Source organism: Lagopus muta, chromosome 1, assembly GCF_023343835.1.
Source record: "Lagopus muta isolate bLagMut1 chromosome 1, bLagMut1 primary, whole genome shotgun sequence".
NCBI lineage: Eukaryota > Metazoa > Chordata > Aves > Galliformes > Phasianidae > Lagopus > Lagopus muta.
The window spans coordinates 112,093,077-112,120,275 of record NC_064433.1 but is presented as its reverse complement, the minus strand read 5'-3'; the positions used below and the strand labels follow the sequence as shown (position 1 = coordinate 112,120,275).

General features: G+C 37.2%; 1 protein-coding gene across 1 annotated transcript in view; it reads right to left on the bottom strand.

Moving 5' to 3' along the window:
* Window positions 1-10,374: 10,374 nt before the first annotated feature.
* The window catches only part of RPGR (retinitis pigmentosa GTPase regulator), a 44,863-nt gene continuing 28,038 nt past the window's right edge, over window positions 10,375-27,199 (bottom strand). Inside the window, 8 exon segments of the mRNA XM_048933917.1 lie at window positions 10,375-14,727; window positions 15,066-15,113; window positions 15,740-15,805; window positions 16,240-16,343; window positions 17,656-17,821; window positions 18,469-18,651; window positions 20,234-20,358; window positions 20,909-21,064. Coding sequence (XP_048789874.1) covers window positions 12,415-14,727; window positions 15,066-15,113; window positions 15,740-15,805; window positions 16,240-16,343; window positions 17,656-17,821; window positions 18,469-18,651; window positions 20,234-20,358; window positions 20,909-21,064 — 3,161 coding nt within the window. The 3' untranslated portion in view covers window positions 10,375-12,414.

The window sequence follows — 27,199 nt, the reverse complement described above, 5'->3', positions numbered from 1 at the left end:
TCTATAGAGACAAAACAATGAAATTTCTACTTTCAAACTTGCTAAAAAATAAATTGAACTATAAACACCTACGTATGTATTTTTCCCTCTATCAAAACCACCCAAAAAAAAAAAAACAACTTTGCTTTTCCAAGCCAACTACACATATACTGAAATTAATGCAAGTTACAGAACACCAAATTGCACCACAGAAAATAACTTAAAAGGAGTAAAAGCTTTTACCTCTACAGTTTCCACTGTGCTATTATCATCTTTCTCTCCCTCAGGTGTTTTACTATGGCATTTCTCTTTCTCATGATTTTCCTCCATTTCCTCTTTGACTGTTTCTTCTGCTTCTGTTTCTCCATCTTCTCCCTCTTCTTCCTCTTCTTCTTCTTCAACTGCTTCTTCTTCTACATCTTCTTCTACTGCTGCTACTTCTTCATCTTCATCATCATCATCATCTGTTTCTTCATCTCCAGACGAGTTTTGTTCCTTTGACAAGATGGCCAGAAAGTAATTTTGAAATGCATGCTGCACAGTAACATCATAGTCCTCAACCCAATTCATCATACATTGTAATTTGACTAAAACCAAGAAAATTCAAATGAAATTGCTCCAAGGTAGATAAAACAAGTGTAAAGGCAGGTGTCCTTATTTGAGGTTTGCTCTTAAACAAGGACTCTCAAAAATCTGACTGTGAGTTAGCTCATGTTAACACCACTGAGGTCTTACTTTTGATATACTAAGTTTAAAGGCTTTGTTGCTGTGTGATCACTGCAGAATGTTGTCTGCCGGTGTTTGGAACAAGGAGGAGGAAAATGGCAGCAGGTTTCTAGAAGGGTGTGAACATTTCTTTTGTTTTATTTTTCTCTTTTCTGAGAAAATTATGAAGCTAAACATGCTAAACTCTTCATGCGCTCAATTCTTCACTAATATTTCTATGAAGAAAAGAAAACATGTTTCTGTGATGGAAAGCAAAAGCAAATACCACCTCTCCAGGAGCTGAAAACGGTTGTTTATCTCACTTTACAAGCACGTGTAATTATCTTCAGCTGTGCTGATACAAGGGATACTGGTCCAGCAATCAACAAGAAAAATACTGATCTTACATAGAGCATAGGCTCTGTGGTAAGCAGAATCATGTGGACATGTTCTATGAACTTAAATAAAAAAGCAGAGCATAATCATCCATAGCATCCATTTTAGCATAGATTAGTTCAGAAACTGAACACAAAGATCCTACAGTAGCCTTCAGAACATAAGAGAGTAATGTATAACACCTATGCTTACAGAAATCACTGCTCTTTTACAGATGCAGAACAGTTGAACTTCATTGGATGACTCCACAGGTACACAACAGGTTTGGATCCTATCATAAAAACACTTCCTATAAGCCTAAAAATAAAACCATCTAAATCTAGGAGTCTACATAGGAGATGCACATAAGCTGTCAACGTCATCAGCAGATTAATAAGCACCACTCAGATACCATATGAATTTAAGACATCCTAACATGGGATTTACAAAGACCAGAATCATTCCAGATTCCAATTCACATCCATATAGGATATCCTCTAACACCTGATGTGACACTAATTGTGTTTGTGTAACTGAGTAAATGCTCCTAGACAAAGCAACCAGTGGAACTAAAAGAAGGTGCTGCCTACTGTTGTCTACTGTTGTTAAACTGAACAATTTTCCTGACTGACCAGATTTCCACTGACTAAACTTGCAGCTTGGCAGAGGTGTCTCTGGATAACACCTCATCTGTTCAACTTCTAAAATAAGCCTTTTTGAATGACAACTCTGATAGCACCTTTGTTGCTGTCACTTTCACATGCCCACTTACAGGCATGTTTTGGAGAGCTTTTACCGATGATAGAGAAGAACAGATGAGAATGCCATACTACAGATATTCTTTTTACTTTAAAAGATGAATAATCAGTTTATTAAAAATCATCTCTGAATAATGTGGTGCTACTAAGTAAAGCAGGTGTTTAACTAGTATAAGCTCTGCATTACTCTCCGTCATCATGTGCTGGAGGTTACTTTCTTATTCTACTTTATATTCCTTACTCATAGAAAGATAATGCTGTAAGAACAACTTCAACAGTTTTACCTCTAAAGTTGATACACAGAAAAGCTGACTTGGCCAATGACACATACACCAAATCAACAGTAGCAAAGAACATAAAAGAAAAGACTTGAAATGGTTTCCATTTAAGCCCAAGATTCCAGTTTCTTCAAGGTCGGTACCAAGAAACAACCTTTCATGTACCACTTCTCACCTGCTGTTATGAAAAACAATCTCAGTGAAGACGTGTCATGGTAGACCTTGCTCAAATGACTGCAGGGAACCAGGTTTTTTTCTATAGGGACTTAACTGTTTCATTATCAATCCATCCTGCATCACTTATGGAAACTCCAGCAGCCTGGCTGTCCATAATTTGCATTTCAGAAGGGAAAGCTTATGGATTCCCTCCAAGCCTCTCTCCAAGAAGTCAAAATATTTTTTGTTTGCCACCACCAATTTATGTTGCTAGGGAAGAAAATAGCAAAACCACTGACAATTTATGTCTTCTCAGATCTTCTAAAATCTTGCAAAAACTCAATGACAAAGAGAAATCTGTAATTTCTATGCGTACCACTTTGAAACAGAGTTCTGGGAAGTTCAAGTTTACAGAAAATATATTTGTTTCTGTTTGCCCTGGAGACTGTAAATAATCCACAGAGATTATTAAAGACAGTTGAAAATAACACAAGTTAGCTACATGCTTCTTCCTTGGCTACCTTCTCCCAAATTCGCAATTGCTTAGCAGAGCTTTTAATCACATAAAGAACAGATTCCTCCCATTACCAATCCAGCCTGTTACCTTTAGATACCCAAAATCTCTCCTATATGTGTGTGGCTGCTTACATTCCTATATAATAGCTGACCTGAATACACACTTAGTAGAAGTTTCACTATGAAGTAGAAGACGCGTAGTTGATTGGCATCATCTCTACTGAGGTTGACCTATGGGCCACAGCCCATAATGCAGTCAGATGGGAGTGAACAATGCTCCTATTGGTAAAAACACTGCTAAAAACAACACTGGTAAAAACAATCACAAAATACATCTCTACAGAGCATCCTTCTTTTTTGATAAAGGATTGAAGACAAATCATAACTTCCAAAAATCCCCATTTCAATCTCAGAAACACTAGCACAAGTCACAAGCACAATGCCTGAATTGTCTATGAAGGAAAAATACACTGCTGTCATTTTATTAAGATGGCATTTAAAGTAATAACATTAACCATTAATTTACATACAGATGAGAGAAGACAATAAAATTAGCTCTATTTATCCCTTGTGGGTTAGAAATATATGAACAGGCATATAACATTTTGTTGATACTGTTCTTTTAATGACATCAAGTTATTTAATATGAAGTGACTGGAAATACTGCCTTACGAAAGTCTTAGTAAGGCTAAAACACATACGTTGTAGTTGCTTAAAGGTTACAATGAAAGCTTAACATCATTTCATCAGGAATTTGAATTGGATTTCCATTTTATAGCTATTAATCTAGAGAAGTCATTAGCTCAGTTATTCTAACCCTCAGACAAATGTCTTCCACCTTAACAATTACTAATGACAAAGCTGAACAGTTTGATAACTGACAAAATTCAAATATACAAGTACTCAGATGTACTCCAGAATACTCAAATTAGGCATTTAAAAGCTTATTCCTTCATTTACAAGCAGTGAGGTAGTCAACAAACTTTGAAGTTTATTTTAGATATCCAACTTAATCTATTTACTACAAAAATAATTTCAATGGATTTACCTAAAGGATACTCCTTCCATCAAGTCAGAACAAATTTTTATTATTTGTTTCCCAAGATGAGTCAGCATCTGAAATAGCTCAGATAGCTTTCATACACAAAACTGTATCCTCTTCCAAAGGTCTGCTTTATTTGGAAAGTAAATAATATAAATTTCCAAGGTGAAAAGGAAAAAAAAAAAAAAAAAAAAAAAAAAATACCCTGACAGACATAGAATGATTTCTTAAGCTGTATGTGAAGAATAGCAAAACAAATAGGAAACTATTTACATCATATATAAACTCTTGTAAGCCATTATACAAAAATACCCTTTAATCACTTAGAAAAGGCATACTAAAATCCTGGACACTTAAGCAAAACAGAACTATAATAAGCAGTTTCAAATCAAAACATAATGTAATGATTTTAAAAACTTGTGTGGTTGGAAGGTAATATGCTACATAAAAAAAATGAATTATTAACGGGAAAAGACTTAAGAGGAAAACTAACTTGGGAATACTGGCCCACATGTGGATGCAGTTTCTGCATATTTTCCAAATTCTTACAGAAAAAGGTTCTAGTACCTGGAGTTGGTCATGCACCTCCCACTTATTTGCAACTGAATTTGGACAGTCGCTGGTTTCCGCTTTTATTGTGTCACACAGCTTCGAGTCCTACATACCTCTCCAAAATATTGTGCTTTTTATTAGAATTCTGCCTTACTAATACTGATTATTATTCAACAGTTTTGTAAAAATATGGGCAAAGACAAATTTTTATCAATAATACTACTGCATACAGAAAGGTTTTATAAGTTTCTGTTCTCCATACATTCCTGAAGAGGATGCCCCATGAGTCACTATTAAAAGTTTCCACAGTCTGCAAGACTGAGTCTCTCCAGGGAGATCCACTATTTCAAAATACTCTGATACAAACCCAATTTCTGAACAAGTATCAGCAGTCTTTAAGCCCATTCTCATCTTGCAGCTTTTCCTGTATGGGTAGATTTTTTTAAGGCACACCCAACCTTGTAACAAAAGTCCCACTGATCTTCACATGCGCATCACGTCATAGTGGTGTTTTTGAAAGCTATTGGAAGGCCTGCTCTAAAACAGAGCTTAACTTCTTTCAGCGCACTTTATACAAGACACATTCAAGTTTGTCTTTTTTTCCCCTGAGAAATGACAATGAAGTATCCAATAAAACAGATTAAATTTTGCAGCATTACTGCTGCTGTGCTAACTATAAGAGGCGTTTTGTGACCTGACTAGACACTGGATAAAATTCAAGTATTTTAGGCTCCCTTTTAAGAAATCCAGTTTCTCCTAGGGTGGCTTACAATCCCAAATTTGTATTAGATTGAAGACTCTTGCTGAGTTGAACAGCACATCATCAGTACAAAGGAAGTAGGAAATATTGTTCTTTAGCACTAGTCTGATCTAGGTATAGGAGCAGATAAAAGCTTTGTTTAATATAAAATTCTAATTGCAGCTAACTTTGTTTAGCCCTCTCTCACACTCTCAATATGCAACCACAAATACTTTACATTTCACACAAACCACACATGCAATTCTGTGTGAAAGGAGGGGTACTTTACAAGTTATAAAACTCTGAACCCAGAACATTAAACTCAGGACACTCCAACAGACTGCCCTGCAACTGACCCACTATCCAGAGACAGAAAAAAAGCACAGTCCATGTCTGATGTTTCAATGTTGAGACACTTATGAAAGGCAGAATAATAAGGTCTACTTGACAACTCAGGACCATGATAATAAACTATTTTCATCACTTATGAGTTTTTGAGATAATTATGTTAGCATTTATCCCTCCTATCAGGAGGTTGCCAAGGAAAGAGCCAATAGAAATAGCCATAAATCCTTAAAAAATGCTGCCAGTAAGTGTACTTGCTTTGGGTATTTTGTTTTTTTTTGTTTGTTTTTGGTTTTTTTTTTTCCTTTTCAATAGAAAAAGCAGTGCAATTTTTTGAAGTCAAAGATATCTCATCAAAATGTTTTCACTATGCAAAAGCAAACCTCTCTGCATTAAAACATGAAGAAGTGTTATTAAAATACTGTAAATCAATGAGTGCCTTCCGATCAAGAACATTCAGAAATTAACAGATGACAGAAGTACAGCCTGCCATTTGTGCAAGCAAAATACTGATTCAGAGATGAGTTGAGAATTTGCCCTCATACATCAGCTACCATAAAGCACATTACAGTGCTGTCAACATTCTTTTGTCCAAAGATTCTATTATTTTTGAACTTGATTTGGCTTCCCGTAACACTCATTTGAAAATTAAAGACATACACAAAAGGTCATCTGAGTTCATAGTCAGATGGTGTTAAACAAAATGCTCTGCCTTTAAATCTTCGCCTTTTCTTCTTATTGCTAGAAAGGGTATCTTAAGCATGCTTTTGTCAAACAGCTAGATTTGCACACATTGCAAATTGAATTTGCTACTCTGAGAAGATCAGTAGCATAGCCCTTTATGGAGAAAGTAGGCTAAAAGTTATCTTGGCTTGATGCTCTTCTGGTTAATAAAGACAGGAGCTGATGGGTTATAGAGGCGGGTTCACACAGAAATGTGCAGATGCCTATTAACATTTTATGAACATCAGTACTGTTGTTACCTGCTGTATTACTGCTATTGATCTGTAATCTTTAATGTGGAATTCATTGATTGCTGGTTAACAGTTATTAGTAAGTCAGTAAACCACTTTGATTCTGACTTGATTTAAATCACAGAGTTAAAGAGCTTTTCAGCTTTTCCCTGTGGCAACCAAGAGGGAATAAATCATGAAGAGACAATAAACACTCTTTTTCTTCTTTAATAAAGAGAATACAGAAACAAAAAAAAAGAAAAAAGTATCAAGACAGATTTAAGACAAAAGGAAAAGGAGGAGTTACTTCTTCACATAATATTTAATGTAATCTAAGAATTGTTTACTAAAACCTGTATTGGACAGGAAATGCTTCAAAAACTAAGTCAAAGAAATGAATGGGCAAAGAATGCTACTAAATACAACACATACATATTCTGAAATACAGGCTATTGAAGACTGAGGGATTAGAATTACAGAATCCTTAGAGCTGGAAGGGACCTTTAAAGGTCATCTAGTCCAACCCTCCTGCAATGAACAGGGACAAGCACAGCTAGATCAGGTTGCCCAGGGCCTGACTCAGCCTCATTTTGAAAGTCTCCAAGGACAGAGCATCCACCACATCTCTAGGCAACCTTTCCCAGTACCTCACCATGCTCACTGTACAGGTCTTTTTCCTTATATCCAACCTTAATCTACTCTCTTTAAGCTTGAAGCTATTTCTCCTTGTTCTATCATCACAAATCCTGCTAAAGAATCTGTCCTCCTCTTTCCTGTAGCTCGCCTTTAGATACTGAAAAGCCACCATCAGGTGACCTTCAGGCCCTTCTCTTCCCCCCAGCCCCAGCTCTTTCAGTCTGTCCTTGTAGGACAGCTATTCCATCCCTTGGATTACTTTTGTGGCCCTCCTCTGGACATACTCCAACAGGTCCATGTCTCTCCTGTACTGAGGACTCCATATCTGGATGCAGTACTCCAGGTGAGGCCTCACCAGCACAGAGTAGAGGGACAGGATCACCTCTGTCAACCTGCAAAACTGTCTACATCCCTCTGGATGGCATATCATCCCTATGGTGTCACTGTCATTGTCACTGATGAAGATATTAAAGGGTATCAGTCCCAGCACTGACCTCACCCCTGCGGGATACCACTCATCACTCATTTCCATCCAAACATTGAGCCATTGACCACCACACTCTGGACTCGATCTTGTAGCCAGTTCTCTGTCCACCAAACAGTCCACCCATCAAATCCATATCTTTCTAATTTGAAGAGAAGGACATTGTGGGCTATCGCATCAAAGGCAGTACTGAAGTTCAGACAGATGACATCAGTGGCTCTTTCGCTGTCTACTGATGCAGTGAAACCATCATAAAAGGTCACTAGGTCAATCAAGCAGGATTTGGCCTTGGTGAAGCCATGCTGGTTCTCCTATAAGACCTCTCTGTATTCCATTTGCCTCAGCATAGCTTCCAGCAGGATCTACTCCATCCGGGTACAGACAGGAGACTGACAGGTTGATAGTTCCCGGGGTCATCCATTTTACCCTTCTTAAAAATGGCTGTCATGTTGCCTTTTTTCCAGTCACCATCAGACTTCATCTGATCGCCATGATTTTCAAATATCATTGAGAGTGGCTTGGTGACTACATCAGCCAATTCCCTCAGGAATCTGGGATGCATCTCATTGGGACCCATAGACTTGTAGATGCTCAGATTCCTCAGGTGGTCATGAATCTGATCTTCAGTTACAATGGGAGGGACATTTTTTCCCCAATTCCCTCCTACCAAACCAAACATTTGAGGGCTGTGTGACAAGCAGCTATCAGAGAAGACGTAGGCAAAAAACTGTTAAGTACCTCAGCCTTCTCCTTGTCTGTTGTTACCAGTCTGCCTGCATCACTCACTAGGGGTAATACACCCTCCTGGACTTTCCTTTTCTGGTTGAGATACCTGTAGAAGCCTTTCTTGTTCTTATTTCAAGCTTTCCTGAAACATCCCTACACATCCTAGCAGCTTCCTTATACTCTTCCAATAATACCCATCCCTATTTCCACTGCATTTTCTTCTTGCTCTTCAGTTTGACCAACAGGTCTCAGTTCAGTCATGCCAGTCTCCTGCCTTTCTTTCCCGACTTGCTGGTGATGGAGGAGCTCTTGCATACTAAGCAAAGCTTCCTAAAAGATCTGTCAGCTCTGCTCTGCACCCTTACCCATGAAGACAGTTTCCCAGGGTGTTTTGTTGACTAACTCCCTGAAGCACTGGAAGTTAGCTTTCCTAAAATTTAGTGTCCTAACTTTACTCTTTGCCTGTCATACATCCCTCTAGAGCATGACTTCAACCATAGCATGGTCACTCCAGCCCAGACAGCCTCCAATCCTGACGTCACCAATCAATTCATTTGCACTGATGAGCAACAAGTCCAGTACTGCAACCCCTGGTGAGGCCTTCTGTTACTGGACTAAGTTTATCCTCAGTCATTCCAGGATCTCTTGGATTGTCTACAGCTTGCCATGTTATTTTTCCAGCAACTGTCTGGGTGATCGAAGTCCCCCAGCAGGATGAGTGCTTGCATTCGCAGTGCCTCCTGTAGCTGGAGGTAGAAGGCCTCTAGATGACCAGGTAGCCTGTAGTAGACAGTGATCACAAGGCTCCCTTTGCTGCCTCAGTCTCTGTTACCTACACACTTTGAACTTGTTCAAGGCTATTCTTAGGGACAGCTCTTCACATTCTACTTTTCTGATGTAGATAGCAACACCCCCTCCCCTCCTTTCTTGTGTGCCCCTTCTGAACAGTTTGTAGGCATCAATAGCCACACTTTCATCATGGGAATCATCCCTCCAGCTTTCGGTGACAGCAACTATAGCATGATTTTCTAGCACAGTAGCTTCCAGCTCCTTCTGTTTGTTTCCCAAACTGCATGCATTGGTGTAGAGGCACTCTAGCAGGGCAGCTGGTCCTGTCACCTCTTTAAAGGATAATTCCTTAATTCCTCTTAAGTATTTTCCTTGATTTTCCCCATAGCCTTCTCCTATTGCCCCAGCAGTCACTGCCTCATCATCACAAAATTTTGTACATGCTGCAGTGTTGCCAGCACTTCTGAAGGCAGCAGGTCCTTCAAGGCCCCTGCTAGCACCCTGTCCATCTAACCTAGTTATGCTATCCCACATCTTACCATAGGAAGGCTCGCTTTACCTCCCGTCACCCTTCAGACCTAGTTTAAAGCCCTCTCAATGAGCCTCACTAGGTTTTCCCCAAGGACCCTTCTCCCTCTTTGAGGAAGGAGAAGTATCACACAGAAAGAGTACTGGTGCTAGACAAACCTTTGGTCTGGGTAGTTATGCCTGTTTTCTCTAGTTCTGGATTTTTTTTTTCCTACTAAAAACTAGTTTGGGAGTGCTTCTGCCATGTTACTTAAGCTTACTTACTGCACATAAATCTTTTTCTATCCCATAATAAAAACCAAGGACATACTGAATTTCCATAAAACCACAGCTACCAAGCTTTATAAATCAGTATGAGTCAAACTAAACAAAATTCCACTCTAGTTAACGCTGATGAAGTTCCAAATTCCCCCAAAGCCCAGAAACATTGGCATAGTGAGCAATTTATGTAACAGTTCTGTGGAAAACCCTCAGAAGAACTGCAGAAATGCTCTAGTTTTCCTTTACCACAGGAATGATGCACAAAGCAATATAAAATTAATTTTAATGTCAATGAGTTTTTTCCAGACAGAATAAAGAAGAGATGTCCACACTTAGCTTCTTTAAGACTCTTGGGAAACCTTGGGAAGCCTTATACTATCAGCATTTGTTAAGCAAGAAACAACAAATGGTCCCTATTTGTCTAAAAATTTAGATTAAAAGTTATACCCAAACAATAAGGGACGATTAATTCCTGTGTAGATCTGAAATCAAAGTGCCCGCACTTCTGCCCCCCCCCCCCCCCAACCCCAGAAATATTATTCATAACAACACATTATTCTTACAGCATAGCTTTCTTCCAAGGCTGAATTTCAGAATCACCAGTAGATTATTATATTCCAAGAAACACGATTTTAGACCTACAAAAATACTTTCCACTATTGCTCCAAATTTAGTCACAGTAACATCCTAATCTTTCCTAAGGTAAAATAACACAGTTTAACTCTACTTAGTTTTAGATGTAAATGATTTCACAGCACTTCAGTGATAAAGCAGGACGTCTACAGAAGAACTAAGGACTCCATTGTAGGAGTGAGCTGTCTTCTTGAGGAGTGCATTTAACCGTTAAAGTATTCCCCTCTATCATAATATCATTATACTTACCTTTTTTCTCAAGACTTACCCATCCATACCAACATCAAGACAATGTATTCCAGAAAGTTATAAAGGTTGAAATTAATTTCACAGGGACAAAATAAAATCACTGGACTAACTATTTTTATTTTAGTTATTACATACAGCATGCAACTGAAATTGATCTTACCTTCAAACATGGCATATGGAAAGGGTGATTCAGACAGGAAGGATTGAACTGAACTAGAATGCACTAGCAAAGCACAGATCTACCAATGCCTTCTTAGAAAATAAATTCTGGAGACATTGTGCCAAAGATAGTTTAATGTCAATATCTTACAACATTAAAAATGTTTCATAATCTCAACGTAAGCATTGATTCTGTTAACATTTTTATTGTGGCATTTGCTCATTTTTGTTTTCCTTCTTCAGTATCCATTTTAAATAATGTTTAAATAACAATTCCTCCAGTGAATTAGTGAATATTAAGATGTTTACAAAATTTCCTCAGACCAACCATTAGCATAGTACTTAACTAATAATGCTGAATGACAAGAGTTCATATCCCTTCTTTTGCTGGTTCAGACTCTAATAACAATAATGCAGCACCAAAAATATCTTTCAAGATTTGTTTGTGTGTAAGTATTAGCATACTTTCTCTTTTTAAAAAATAATTTAGAGTTCTGTGCCACTTTTGCTACTATTCCATTTACTTCCCTGGTTTGTTACAGCACCTTCTTTCTGTCACATGTGACTTTCAGGAAGGAAGGGAAAACACAAACCTCCTCTAATGAGGAGAAGCTTAAGCTTTGATCCTGAAATCTCATATGTAATTCACTCTGCAACAAAATATAATTCCCTACTTGAGAACCTTAGAGTTAGGTGACTAATATATTTTAGTCTTCTGTAGGCAGCTATTGAGTCTTTTCTGTATTGCAGAGTATACACAAGTAAATAATGTTTTACAGGTGTATATTTTCAAATTCTTAATTATGTCAAATCATAAAAAGTAGCAAATAAAAATCATCACTAAAGAGAATGTATTCTCATTATAATGCAATGTAGACAAAATTCTGAGGTTTATGTTCAGCTTTTATGCACATAATTATGTGCTGACACCAAAATATAAAGTCAACCTTTAAGGCCTTTGGAAAAGCCCAAGCCACCTTTTGCCCAGGCTTACATTTCCATTTTCCTCTCATCTACTGACCCATATATACTTGGCAACTTGTCCTCTAACTTATGCTGAGTATTTGAACAAACATCCTACCTATATATGAACAGAAGAAAAGTAGGGGGAATGAAAATGGAGTGATACCAAAATTTTAAATTACATATCCTTAATGATTTACTGACATCTTTTTCAAATCAGGCACATTAACAAGTAAGCTGCAACTAAAATGCATGTATTACCTCAGGAAATCTGATTCAGATGCAAAGATTAAACTGTTACAATGTATTCATGTTATTAGCATGAAGTTATAATTGCAGGCAAACACATCCTGCCTCCTTAGTAGTTCTTTTAAATCTGTGTCAAATACGATAAAGATGATTGTTGAAATGATTTTATCAACAAAGAATATGATTTATCTCATAAAAGCTTCTCAAATCCACGCATCTTCTTTTTCAACAGGCACTTAAAATATATGTATAACAAACTTTTGGATACCTTTAAAAATCAATTTGCTGTAGTTTCAGATTTTCCTGAGTAGACTCAAAATGAATCTCCACTAGTCTATACTATTTCAGTGTTAAGTAATGAGGCAGCACATTGTTCCAAAACTGTTCTGAATTATGCAAACCATTTGCTATGCGCTGTTTTGACTTCATTTTTTGTTTGGAGCTGTTTGGTACAGCAGAACTTTCTGTCCTTCCTGGTTTCCTGGTTTTGCTTTTCTTTTGTGGAAGCTTATTATTAACAATTTTCCTTTCATCTTTTGTTTTTTCTTCTTCTTCCTCTCCTTCTTCTCCCTTTCCATCCTCCTCTTCTTCCTCCTGACCCTCATCCTCTTCATCTCCTCCTTCTTCCCCTTCCTCTACTTCTTCCTCCTCTTCCTGTCCTTCTTCCTCTTCTTCCTGTTCTCTTTTCTCTTCTTCCTCTTCCTTTTCCTCTTCTTGCTCTTCCTCTCCTTCTACCTCCTCAGCTCCCTCTCCCTCTTTCTCCTCAATTTCCTCTTCCTCTTCTTCTACTCCTTCTTCATTCTCTTCTAGTTCTACTTCCTCTTCTTCCATTCCTTCTCCCTCATCTTCTTCCATCTCTTCTCCCTCTTCTTCTTCATCATCTTCTTCTCCTTCCTCTTCTTCATTTCCTCCCTCCTCCTCTTCCTTGTTTTCATCTTCTTCTCCCTTCTCTTCAGTTTCTATCTCTCCTCCTTCCTCTGCCTCCTCTTCTTCTTCTCTTTGCTCTTCTCGTTCATCCTCCCCCTCTTCTTCCTCTTCTACTCCATCCTCCCTCATCTCCATAGCCCTCTTATTTCCATCTTCCTCCTCCCATTCTTCTTGAGATCTCTCTTCTTCTTCTTCCCTCCCTGACAAGGCTTCTTCTAACTCCTCTCCACCATCTCCTTCAGTCTCCCTTTCTTCTTCTTCTTCTTCACTTTCCTTTCCATCTTTTCCTTCCTGTTCTGTCTCAACCCCTTTTTGTTCCTCCTCCTCTATATTTTCATCTTCTTCTTCGCTCTCTTCTCTTCCTTCACTTTTATCCTGTTCCTCCTCTTCCTGTTCAGTTTGTTTCTCTTTTACATGCTCCTCCTCTTCTTCAATATCCTCTTTTTCTTCTTCACTCTGTATTTCTGCTTCATCTATCAATCTGCCTTCTTCATCTCCTTGAGCTGTGACATGTTTTTCATGACTCACTTCAACCTCTTCTGCATCCCCATTTTCACCATCTCTTTCAATTGGCGATTCATCTCGTTCATTTCCTTCATCTTTTCCCTCTTCGTCTTCATCACTTTCTGCTGAAATGATTTTGTCTGTATCTTTTTCAACCTCAGCCTCTTCACCTTCCTCCCCTAGTACAACTTCACTGTCAACTGTTTCATTCAGTTGACAGCCATTTTCTTTTTCACTTTCATCTTCTTCATTGTCTTCACTCTCCTGCTCTTCATTGGATTCCTCATCATTTTTTGTTCCTAACTGTCTGTCTTCATCAAGTTTAGCTTCAGAATATGTCTCTTCCTCATTCAGGCTTTCTATATCAGTGGCTTCTGCATACTCTTTTTCATTGTTTGTAGCTTGCATCCCTTCAATCTCACTGCCTTCTCTTTGTAATTCCAGATCTTTTACATTTTCTGTTTTCACTGACTTCTGGATCTCTCCATATTCATAGCAGTACCCTTCATTTTCCCTACTTTCAAGAACATATTTTGCAATATCATTACTATTTTCTTCACTTGAAGATGATGATGTAGTTACAGCTATTTGTTTAAATAATGGGTCCTTTTTTTTAAACTCCCTCTGTTTTTCAATACTTTGTTTCCCTCTTTCGCATGTATTAGATTTTTCAACAGCATTCTTCATTTTGTTTCTACTTTCTACTGCTTCTTGACTTTCTTGCTTTTTAACAAGATTGCATTCTTCTACAATTAATGAACCATTATGGGGCTGATTATTGGATGCAGATGGAAGTACATCAATTTTAAGGGATTGCTTAGACCTAACAACTTTTAACTTTTTATCTGAATCATTTGTTTTTTCATTGGGAAAACCATATGTTATTCCCTCCCTGATAATTTCAGGATTTTCTGAATATTCTTTTTCCCTTTTACCTAATTTGCATTTGTCCCTGCTAACGTGTTGAACACCACTTTTTGAAGTACTAACACTTTGTGTATGCTGAGATTTACTTTTCCTTGTATTTTTTTTGGCCGTGGACTTCCCTACAAAGTCATTACTGTTCTCTAAATCTGCATTCTGTTCTGGCAACTTTGAAAGTGAAGACTGCTTTTGTAAGGAACCAGAATCTAATTCTGATCCTTTCTGCATGAAATCAAAATCAACAGTTTTCAGCCCACCTTTACCATCTCTTTTCAGTTTCAGATTTTTATTGTTCTTCTATTCCACATGAGAAGCAGAAAATTAAAAAGAAAGAAGGAAAGCATTAAGAACAAGCGACAGCAAAAGAAAATACAACAGAAACAACAAGAAAAGAAACAGTTTATGTGATGTAACTAAAAGATAGCATAAAAGGTGGAGTATTATAAATGAAATGGATTTAGAATTACACATATTAGAAGAATGCAACATGCTTTCGATGGCAAATCTATGCTCTTTTTTCACTATGCAAGCATTCAAAATGAATGTAAGAACTCTAGCCGTGATTATAGCTAGAGTACATGCAATGTGTGAAGGAGGCAGTGTGAACAGAGGAAAAAGCTAAAGTTCTATTACACCATCCTCTACTTGGGATATCTTCTGATGCACTCACTGTTATGCTTTTTCTAAACATTTTGAGAATCTGTTGACTTTCTGCTTTAAAACTTGGATTTAGTTAGAAAATTCTTCAAAATGCTTGTTTGTTTTTTTAATATAGAATGATAGGGTAATGAAATATACCAAAATGCTGGAAGATTGGTAACATTTTAAAAGTGAAACAGGACAGTAATTCAAAAGTATTCTAATTTTATAACAAAGACTAGCATTATTGCTCCTTTAAATATACTCTGCTGATTTTCTGTAAATAAAATCTTTACTTATACTTTGTCCCAAACATCAATTAAAACAGTTTTGTTATTAAAACAACAAACATATAGGTTACTACCAGAAATTATAAAGTGAATGACAAGATCATAATAGTTTTCTTAGACTGGCAGATTATTATACTCTGTCATATCAGATAATGCTGGCACTGCAAGCTGTATGTGTCTGCACAAATCCGCTCTCACTTCAGTTAGCCTCTTAGAATTTTACATCATGGAAAACTCAAACATCAGCAAGAGGGGCCTATAAAATTTGCCTAGTATTTGTTAAAACTCAAAGGATAACAAAGAAGTTCACAGGTCATACAAGAATTACAGATCTTTTAAGCATCAGTATAAGCGTATGTATACGTAATTAGTTACGATACCTTTTGTTTTTGAATTGGTGATAATTTTAAGGACTGGTCACTGGAGTTCAATCTCATCATATGTGTCTGCAAAGAGTGAAATCTCTGTTAAAGAATGAATATAACAAACTACAAAAGGCTGCATAACAACATTTCAACATTCTGAAAACACTTTCTCATTGGAGAACATAAAAATATTTTTCAAGACATATAATACCTATCAAATTGATAATTAAATAAATAATATATGCTACTGTTTTCATATAGTAACTTAAAACTTCACATTATTTCAACTGAAAAGATGGAGGATAACATTTTGAAAGGTTTCTCTGTATCTCCATCAGTGTCAAGAAACACATTCATTTATTCATTTATAAACTATGTCAATACATTTGATGTCAAATATGAAGTTTAAGGCTAGATAAACATTCTTTACTAGAACCTGAAACATGACTTAGTTGCTTCGTTCTCCCCATGCGCAAGATCAACTAAGCCGTAGATTACTTAGCAGAATATCTTACCATATTTAGGATGTCAGTTGTATCTCCAAGGTTTCTGTCATTATTTTCAGCATCTGAATCTTCTGGAGAGCTTTCAGCAGGTTCATCTTTTTGATGCTTCTTTTCTTTAAGGTAAATGCAAACAATTAGCATTTACGTAAATGATACACACCAAGCAGCATATCCCACTCTTGTATAAGAGATTACATTATCCCTGTTTTACTGACATCAGGCTGAAGTTTGGAGATTACTATTTCTCCCAGTCTAAAACACAGCAAAAACACTTCAACTAATTTTTATCAGTATTAAAATTAGGTGTAGCTCAAAAACCTAGTGTCAGTGTACTGATAATTTTATGCAGGCTTTTGAAGCACAAACATTACATGGGACAAAGCTTTTTCTGCCTTTTTTTTAAATGATCTCTTTAATTCTAGTGGAACAATTAGACTAAATTATCTGCAGTCATATTCTCTACATTGCATATTACCTGTGTAATGGATAGAGATACCAAATTTAGTAACTCCAATGCAGCAACATAAAAACGTGCCTACAACGTTTTCAGATTCATGTCAAGTTCACTAGGTTTCATATGATACAAACCCAGAGGTTTCAGATCTCAGAGCACTCTGAAGACAATTCAATTTTCACCACGTTTAGCCTGGAACCAACATGGACATACTAGCAACTCTACAAACAATCACCTTAATTCCGACTGAATTAGTAACTTTCAAGTTGAATTTGGCTGTCCAATGAATCTGAACTAACTTTCACACGGAAACACTGCATACTGCAGTCTTCAGCATTCCTCCTTCCAGGAAATCACACATGGTATGGAACTCAGGTAAGTACAGAACAGTACTAGAGAACCTGTGCACAAGTCCAGGCCAGTATCACTGTTGTCCAGATTTTGTCATGTGATTGGATACTCTGAATCCTGATTATCTTCGATATCAGAGAGCAAACAAGTACTTTTGCATTTCCAAAGGAAGAAGAAAGCTCTTATAGGAATTAGTAGACCTCTTTTCTTACTCAAGGTCTCTATTAGGCATTCCTGGGTCTTTAAGACTTAGTTTCCCCATCACTTTTTCCTCTGTAATTCTTTTTCTTAATGAAAGCAGAGAAAGTGGCTATTGATTTCACAGTATTTTATGCAGTCGTATTTCTACAGGACTGAGGAAACGTAAGTATAATTTAGCCATTGTTTTCTCTTTCAATTAAACTTATAAATCTTTAAGCATGCTTTCCAAACATGATCCAAGTTTAAGCCATTTCTTTTATGTGCTTCTCAACTTCTATGTTCTCATTCTGATACACGCCTATGAGTTAAGGCTGAGCCAGAACCTTCTTTTGTGTTCAAACTGAGCATTCATTTATGCTTAAGCAAAGCCAAACTACACAGCTCTCAGAAAATAACAGCAAAACCTGGAGACAAATCACCTTCTTCATGACTTCTCTCTTTCACAGGCTCAGATTCAGGAATATTTATTGTAGAAAAACATATTGGACTGGTGTTACTAGTCACATGCAGTGAAGATTTTAAGAAGTGTTCTCCCAGTGGAGGCAGAGTTCGTGCCATCTGAATAATCTGTTCTGGGGACCGTTCCTTTAGAAGATGAAAAAACACACTGAGAAAATTCTGAGGGTAAGAGTTGAAAAAATAAACATAAGTAACCTCCCATACTTGACAGCAGTGCTTTCCTTTGGTTTATGATACAACACTGTACCTTTGTATAAACAAATATATACTGATTTCTTGAACATTTTGATTATTTATAGTCCTAAAAACTGGAGAGGTATATGAAGGGATATTTCAAATGGATTTTACAGAATAATTTTAAGCAGTCTTAAAATATAGACAAAGAAGAAAAAGTTATAATTTACATTTACAAAACTACAGAACTACTACTAAACTAGAAACTTGCTCAAGCAATTCAAGGCTTCAGAGGTTCTTATTTTTTCCTATTTATTTACTTTTTACATTTCTAAGATATTTTGAAAAATGCAAAGCAATAGATGGTATTTTAGAATAAATGTAAGCCTTTCTCATACACATAAACAACCAAAATCTGGCAAATACCTATTCTTTTACTCCCTTCAATTTTGGGAAGAGGGTGAATATTCATTCTTTCTGCAAATTAACATTATACTCTTATTTTAATGAGACATATTTACGTAGGTGTTTGCTATCACTTCAGTTTAAAAAGTGTTTCCCGTAAAAAGTACGGCAACTCTCAACAGCTCTGAATTTACCCTCTCTCGACGTCGTATTCGCGCTGATGTTAATTGTAATGTGTTTGTTACTAGTGAATCTCCGCTCATTTTAGAGACAGTAGAAATCAGACGGCTCTCATATAAGTCTTCTAAGAGTATTTCTTCAGATTCTTTTGGTCTCGGAGTAGCAAAAACCAGCATGTGACAACCACCACAAGCAACCTAGAGCACAAAACAAAATTCAGTTACTTCATTTGCAAGTATCAACACAAGGATCTTACTTTCTTACCATCATCACCAGTGACGTAGATTACAAGAAAACAGAATAAAAAATAAGAGATGTGAAGTTACTTCAAATCTAGTTTCTACTGACTTTAAATAAGAGTACATAATTACTATTCCTAATGACTAATAATCTATGTTTATTTCTCCTTAGTTACATTAAATCTATTTGCATTCAACAAAACATATGATAAGGCTAGGAAACCATAGAAACTGGATTGCTGGATCGATGGGCCAAGGTTAACCGTATGAGTTTCAATAGGGCCATGTGTCAGGCCCCGCATTTTGGCCACAACAACCCCAGGTAACCCTATAGGCTTAGGGAGGAGTGGCTGGAAAGCTGCCTGATGGAAAGGGACCTTGGGGTACCGATGGACAACTGGCTGAATGTGAGCCAGCAGTGTGCCCAGGAGGCCAAGAAGGACGATGGCATCCTGGCTTGTGTCAGGAATGGTGTGCTGAGCAGGACTAGGAAAGTCATCTTACCTCTGTACTCAGCATTGGTGAGGCCTCACCTCAAGTACTGTGTTCAGTTTTGGGCACCTCAGTACAGAAAGGACATTAAGGTGCTGGAGCAGGTCCAAAGAAGGGCAACAAGGCTTGTGAAGGGCAAGGGCTTGTGCCCTATGAGAACAGATTGAAGGAACTGGGGCTGTTTAGACTGGGGAAGAGGAGGCTGAGGGGAGACCTTATTTTTCTCTCCCAGTATCTGAAAGGTGCTTACAGCGAGAGCGGGGTTGGTCTCTTCTCACTGGTGACAGGACAAGGGAAAATACCTCAAGTTGCTCCAGGCTAAGTTTAGGTTGGATATCAGGAAAAACTTATTTACAGAAAGGGCGTTTAAGCACTGGAATAGGCATGCCAGAGAGGTGGTTGAGTCACCATCCTGGACGTGTTTAAAAACCGTTTGGATGTGGTGCTCAGGGACACCATTTAGCAGAGGGTTGTTCGAGTTAGGGCAGTATGGTCAGGTTGTGGTTGGACTTGATGATCTTTAAGGTCTTTTCCAACCTGAGTGATTCTATGATTCTATGAAACAGAAGAAAGCAAAGCTATTTCCACTGATTTTCAAACAATTGTAGCAAATTATTTTGCTGCAAGTCAAATGCAAGAAACAGATAACTACAGTGACATCCAGAGCAAATTATTGTCCAGGACCACATCCAAGCAGCTTTTGAAAATCTCCAAGAAAGAGACTCTACAACATCTCTGAGCAACCTGTGCCAGTGCTCTGTTAATCACACAGCACAGAAGTGTTTCTGGATGGTCAGATAGAGCCTCCTTGTGCCCTTGTTATGCAACTGGGCACCACCTAACGGTCTGGTTACTTCTTCTTATGCACCTTCCTGTCAGGTATTTTTAGGCATTGATAAAATTACCTCCAAGCCTTCACTTCTCTAGGTTAAATACTGGTTCAAAGTTGTAGGAAAAAACATTTTATAATGAGATTTCAGCTCTTGTTAATAATATTCTGTAAGAATACAAACATTTTGATGTTTGTGAAGCATGTAAGAAGTTTTACCAGAAGGACCGTGAAACTCAAAAAATTAGAACACAGAGCAGGATCAAACTGATTTGCAAAATTCTCTTCTCCAAGGCCTAACTTTCCATGTCGTCCATCTCCAAAAGTAAACATGAGGCCATTTTCTGTATGTGGAAAAAAGGATGTTATTAGAAACAGAGATTCAATAGGACAAAAGCATAAAAACATTACAAAGTAACAGGCCAAGAAAGTAAGGAATGTTTCTCTCCCAGAAGAAAAAAACTGAACAATTATTTTTAGATTCCCAACAGATGGATATACTCTAAAAATATGCATACTTTCAGACAAAGGACTGTCTAAGATTAGAGTTAGTCTAGACAATTATGAAAAGAAAAAAATAAGAAAGAAACAGTAACACTGAAACTGTGCAGCAAAACAAAAGCTTCTAAACAAGACTACTTGTTAACAAGATGTGATTATGAGGACACAGTTCCCCAGGAGATATCATATACAGAACTATGCAGCAATCCCTTAAACCGATTCTGGCTTTGTCACTATCTTAGTTAACCTTTACAACTAATAACTTCACGTATGCCTTCTTCTACTCCTTGTTTTATAATATATACTTCAAATATACATTTTATAATGCATACTTCAAAAATACTTCGTTTAGAGAAACTAAGCACGCATTTCAGAATTTTTTCATTTACATACCTGCTATTACAGCAGTGTGACTCTCCCCACATGTAACATTATGTATTTTACATTTCCTCAAGTGTTTCACAGACTTTGGTATGGAAGTTTTAAAAAGTAAAGTGCCATGTCCCAGCTGCCCATACTGTCCAAGTCCAAATGTATACACACCTGTTTCTGAAAATGTACAGGCAAAGTTAGCCACAAATATGCCACTATCTACATAATAACCCACTTTTATTAACCAAATGGAAGCCAAAAGACATCAGCACCAAAAAGCACCATTTCATCAATTTAAAAATGAGCAAAAAATGAACTTATCAATTAACTAAACAAACTAAAAAAAAAAAAAAAACAAACAAAAACAAGCAATGAAGACCCAAAATATACACAGAAAAGAACTGTGAATGGTTCAATATGTAATATTTCTAACACAACTGTAAAATAAACTACAGATTTCACGTACACAATATATTAGCTAGCACAAAATGTTATTGGGCTTTTATGAACCACAATTAAGTCAAAACTACAATGTTTACATATATACGCATTTTCAAGCCTCATCTTAATTTCTGGTTACCTACATGTATACTGTATGACTCCAAATTTAATAGTGCCCTTTAAACTACAACTAATTGGTGTGGAAGATCCTGGAACAGTAACTGAACAGGGTTCAGTAATGTCTGTCTCTATCAAATCAACCCTGCATTAAACACAGAGAACACTATAATTGTGTTATCTTGTTGCAGAATAATAAACTTTCCACATTTTTTTTCCATTCAATAGATTGATTTGTCAGGAAAAAGAATGTGGTCTACAAGACACTAAAGATTCTTGATGCGTCCATCCTTGGCAGTCCATCACAACAGAGGAAGACTGCAAAACTTAGAAAACTTGATGAGGTCATGACTGAAAAGAAAAACTCAAACACCAACTATTTTCAGAAAAATAAATTTTCTTGGAATTTTACTCCCCCCTTGCAATTAGTCAACAGAGGAAAAGTTAGAAAAGTACTGATTAAAACTTGCAAAAAATTTCATGTAAATCTATGAAAGATGGGGAAGGACAAAACTGCTCTACCTCAAGCAAAACAAAAACCAAAAAACTGAAACCTGAGAGAAATATGTATCTACATTGTTGCCATGAACATACTGTAGAGCAGTCATCGGGTCAAGAATCTCAGTATCTTCAAAACAGGAATGAGCATTCAAAGCTGAATGTGTTGAACAACAATTTGAAGGAGAATCTTTCTCTTTTAAGCACTTCTTTGTGCCAAGGAAACAAGGTAATTGGTCCTGCTATGCTGGACCTTGTCCTCACCAACAAGGAGAAGCTAATGAACAATAAGTTCACGGGCAACCTTGGCTGCAGTGATTACGAAATGGTGGAGTTCAAGATCCTTAGGGGGTCAAAGAGGGTTTACAGGAAGCTTGCTACTCTGGACTTCAGAAGGGCAGACTTTGAACTCTTCAGGGAACTGCATGGCAGGGTGACAGGGGATAAAGCCCTAGAGGGAAAAAAGGCCTAGGAAAGCCAGTCAACTTTCAAGGGCCATCTCCTCCAAGTCCAGAAGTAGTGCATCCTGAGAAAGAGGAAAGCGAGCAAGAATGCCAGGAGGCCTCTGTGGATCACCGAAGAGATCGTGGACTTACTTTGGTCTAAAGTCTATGGGAAGTGGAAGCAAAAACAAGTCACCTGGGAGGACTACAAAGAAGTAGTCTGAATAGCCAGAGATTAGGCTAGGAAAGCTAAAAGTTGCAGTCAATGGCTCAGTGTCCAAGTGGAGACCAGTGACGAGTGGCCTTCCTTACTGATCAGTGCTGGGACCGGTGTTATTTAACATCTTTGTAGGTGACATGGACAGTGGGATGGAGTGCACCCTCAGCAAGTTTTTAGATGACACCAAGATGAGCTGTGTAGTTGACATGCTAGAGGGAAGGAATGCCAACCAGAGGGACCTGGACAGGCTTGAGAGGTGGGCCCATGCCAACCTCATGAAGTTCCTGCACCTGGACTGGGGTAATCCAAGCTCAGATAGAGGTTGGGTGGAGAATGGCATGAGAGTAGCCATGAGGAGGAGAATTTGTGGGTGTTGGTTGTTGAAAGACTCAACATCAGCCAGCAAGGTGCACTTGCTGCCTGGAAGGCCAAACATGTCCTGGGTTACATCAAAAAAAGGGCAACCAGCAGGGGAAGTTATTCTGCCCTGTACCTTGCTCTCATGAGACTCCACCTGGAGTACTGTATCCAGTACTAGGGCACCCAACTGAAGAAGGACATAGGATTGTTTGAACAGGTCCAGAGGAGGGCCATGAAAACGATCAGAGGACTGGAGCATCTCCTCTACAAAGACAGGCTGACAGAGCTGAGGCTCTTCAGCCTGAAGAAGAGAAGGCTCCTGGGGACCTTATAACAGCCTTCTAGTACCTGAAGGGGGCCTACAGGAAAGCCGGGGATGGACTTTTATAAGGGCATGTAGCAACAGGATGAAGGGAAATGGCTTCGAAGTGGAAGAAGGTAGATTTAGACTACGTATCAGGAAGAAATTCTTAACTGTGAGGGAGGTGAGACACTGGAACAGGTTGCCCAGGGAGGTTGTGGATGCCTCCATCCCGGAGGCATTCAAGGCCAGGAAGGATGAGGCTTTGAGCAACCTGGTCTGGTGGGAAGTGTCCCTGCCTATGGCAGGGGGGTGGAACTAGATGATCTTAAAGGTCCCTTTGAACCCAAATCATTGTACAATTCCTTTAATAGCCAATTAAATTCAATGCCACAGAAGTAATTTATTCAGTGTCACTCTTTTGTTGTTTCTCTTGGAACAGCCACAAACTGGAAAAATATTAAAAACAAACTATGTTACCGTTCCCCCAGACTCATCTTGCACTACTGTCAGGGAAAGAGAAAGAAGAGAATGGGACAGATTTGATATTACTACCACAGTAACACACTTATTAATTTACACTGAACTTCAATTTCAAAGGAGTCTTGACTTAATACCATAACAGTAAATACAGAAATTTTCCTTCTAGAAATCAGATTGCCATTTCTGCCTCTCTCAGAATTGTTCCAATCAAAGATAATGAATTTACTGCATAAAAAAAGAACATGGATTCACGCTATTTTAGATTGGAAATGCAAAATACTTTGCCAAAGTCATTTATCTACTAAACGTAATAGTAAAGCTCCCTCTACTGGAAATATCAGTGCAAGAAGGTAACGTCTGAAGGAATCTTTATAAAGTAAAACTATGTATTAGATTTTTTTTCTATGACATTTAGACATTCTGAGTAAGAGCCAATAAATGACTCCTGAAAGATAGCTCAGTCTAAGTGAACTGAAGAAACCTTATCTTCAGTTTAAGAAACAGCTTTCTTGGGATGGCTGATTCTGTAAATCCTATTTAAGAGTATGTAATTTGTCTTAACTGATCTTTGAGAAGCAGGTCTTGTCATTTTCATATTTTGAAAGAACTTAAGAGTTGTTTCATACTGCCTTTAAACCTAGACTACAATGTTTTTCATAAGAAATGGCTAGTCCTCTGAAGACATTTATGCTTAGACAGATGCTAAAAGTACAAGAAATATTTTCTTCCCCTGGATGCTACTGACAATGAGAACAGAGCAATCCAAAACCAACTTACATTGCCTTTATAAGATGAATGAATTTGTCTTCTGCTTTTCTGCACCATGGCTACCTACATTTTTCTCCTAATATTTTTATTAGTCAGTTACCAAGGTATAGAAAGACAAAAATTTTACTACATTCTTAAATGAGGCCAGACCTCAGTAATAACAATACTTAGCAAAAACAGGGATAAACAGAAGCCTACTGCAAAGAAATCTCAAAGACTTCATGACAAAAAGACAGAGCTGAACTTCATTCCGAGTTTGATTTTGCAAGCAGATTTGCAAATAACATTAATCCTAAAAGGGATACAGTTGCATTGTTACCTCCCTTCTGTCCTCAGTTTTAATAGTGATACGGTAAGATGAGACAAGTGGAACACACTGTCACCAAAGGCACAGATGTCACTTCTCCATTAAATCCCTGCTTACATTTTCTTTGCAGTTCACCTGGCTGCAAAGAAAGCCAGCTCAGCAAGCCAGATTTGTTTTGTTCTGCTTATTAACTGATACGGTTTCCTGTGGAATGGTGAAGACAGTACCAGAATGATATAAGGTGACAGGAAAGACACGTGACCACAGCAGCGTGAGGGGAAGATCCAACTCTTCAGTGAACTATGAGGATGGCTCAGTCATATTAACATATTTATATATTTATATACATATATTTATATACAAATATATATATACACACAAACATTATATATATATATATATACATATATATATATACATATATATATATACATATATATATATACATATATATATATACATATATATATATACATATGTATATATATATATGTATATATATATATGTATATATATATATGTATATATATATATATATATATATATATATATACTTGGAAGAGCAGGGATATTTCCAATTAACTGTGTTTGAAAGGGTTTAGTCTACCTTCACAGGCATCCTCTGGATTACATAACTCCTTAACCTCCTTAACAGCTGTCACTATACATGAAATTTTCCTAAGCAAGAATATAGTTTTCAGATTTTTTTCTTTTTAGCATGGACTATTTACTGAGAGAACTGAGGGCACACCAAGAGTCTTTTTCTTCAGATCCATGCATCCCTACTTACATATTTAAGGTTACATACAAAGTGATGAATTTTCAGAAGAATAACAGAAACACAGATATGCCCACAGATCTCCATATATCTTCATTTCATTTCACTTGGACATTATCACTGTCAATGAGCCACTCAGCTACACTACAACTTTAGTTTTGAACAGCTTCTGGTGAAAAATGTTACTTTAAAAAAATCAGCTGTTGACATAATGCTCAGTTTTACCACAGCTGGTAATAGGATTGGGGGATTTCAGTATAAATAGTATACAGACTTAAGAATGGTTTGAAAAATCTAGATAATCCTATATGGTTTGAACAGTATCTCAGTTCTATCATCAGAAAGGAGAGCTGTTTCCTCCTTTTATTCTCTTTGGAAAAGTTCTCTTGTTTTTTTTTTTTTTTTTTTTAATAAAGAAAAGGTCCTTTTAAAGGACCTTGGGACAGAATATGAAAAATCCAACATTTTACATGTTAACACACTAATGTGCTGTATTGTAACGTCAAATGATGTGTTCTTGAAGGACTATTCCACATCTTCCTGTGAAGAGACATCTTTGCTTTCCCTCCCTTCAGAGCATAAACGGAGGTAACACACCCTTTTATAGAGATGACTATTTACCAAGTATCTGTCACCATCTTAAAAAAAAAAAAAAAAAAAACAAAAGGGCAGGGGAGATTCTGAGGCCACTCCAAATCACCTGTTTCTTCCCTTCTAGATTCAAAAGATGTTTTTATTCTAACCTCTTAAAAGCTTTAATGAAAAAGTACACAATTTGGATTGCCTCTCTCAAATTTCTTTTGAAAGTGATGATACCCAAAGTTTTCATTTCGAATACGAATCATTTGCAAGAATCCTGGTTAACAAGTTTTTTAGTACCTGAGTAAAAGAAATCATCTTGAGATGAGGGTATCTTGATCTTGAACTGATAGACAGACTGTCATGAAATAAGTTTGTCCTTTGATAAAGACAGGGAGCTTTTGCAGCAACTGAATTTAACTGCTCTTCCCTTTACTCCTTATACCAAATACCAATATTAAAGGCAGAAGTAACAGTAAGAGTTGTAGAGATGATGGTTTCCAATACCATATTCAAAATTTCTAAAACATTGTATATTTTAGAAAGTTCACTGTTTTTTTTAATCCTTATTATGATTATCAATGACAGCATTATTTTATTTTTTATTCTCTGGAAAAAAATAGTTTCCCATTTTGTAATTTCACACTAAAAAATGGAATCACTTTCATACTTACATTCCACTATTTACTCTGACACACCACTGGAGAGACTTCCAAAAGTAGTTTGGTCAAATAACTCAAGTAACAATGGTTCTTATTATACAAAATTACTAATAAAGTAGAAATGACAGTCATAAGAAAGAAATTAAATGAAGAGCTCTAGAGTAGACTAATTATGTATGACAGTCAGGAAGAAACTTGTCTCATACTCAGTAAGATAACTGGATTATGCTTTCTTCTAATTTGATAGATCCAAAGTAGGACTGATGACAAGAAATGAACCAGGATGTACAACAGTTTCTACATCCTATGTCAAATGACACTAATGAAATGGAGAAATACACAATAGGCAATCACT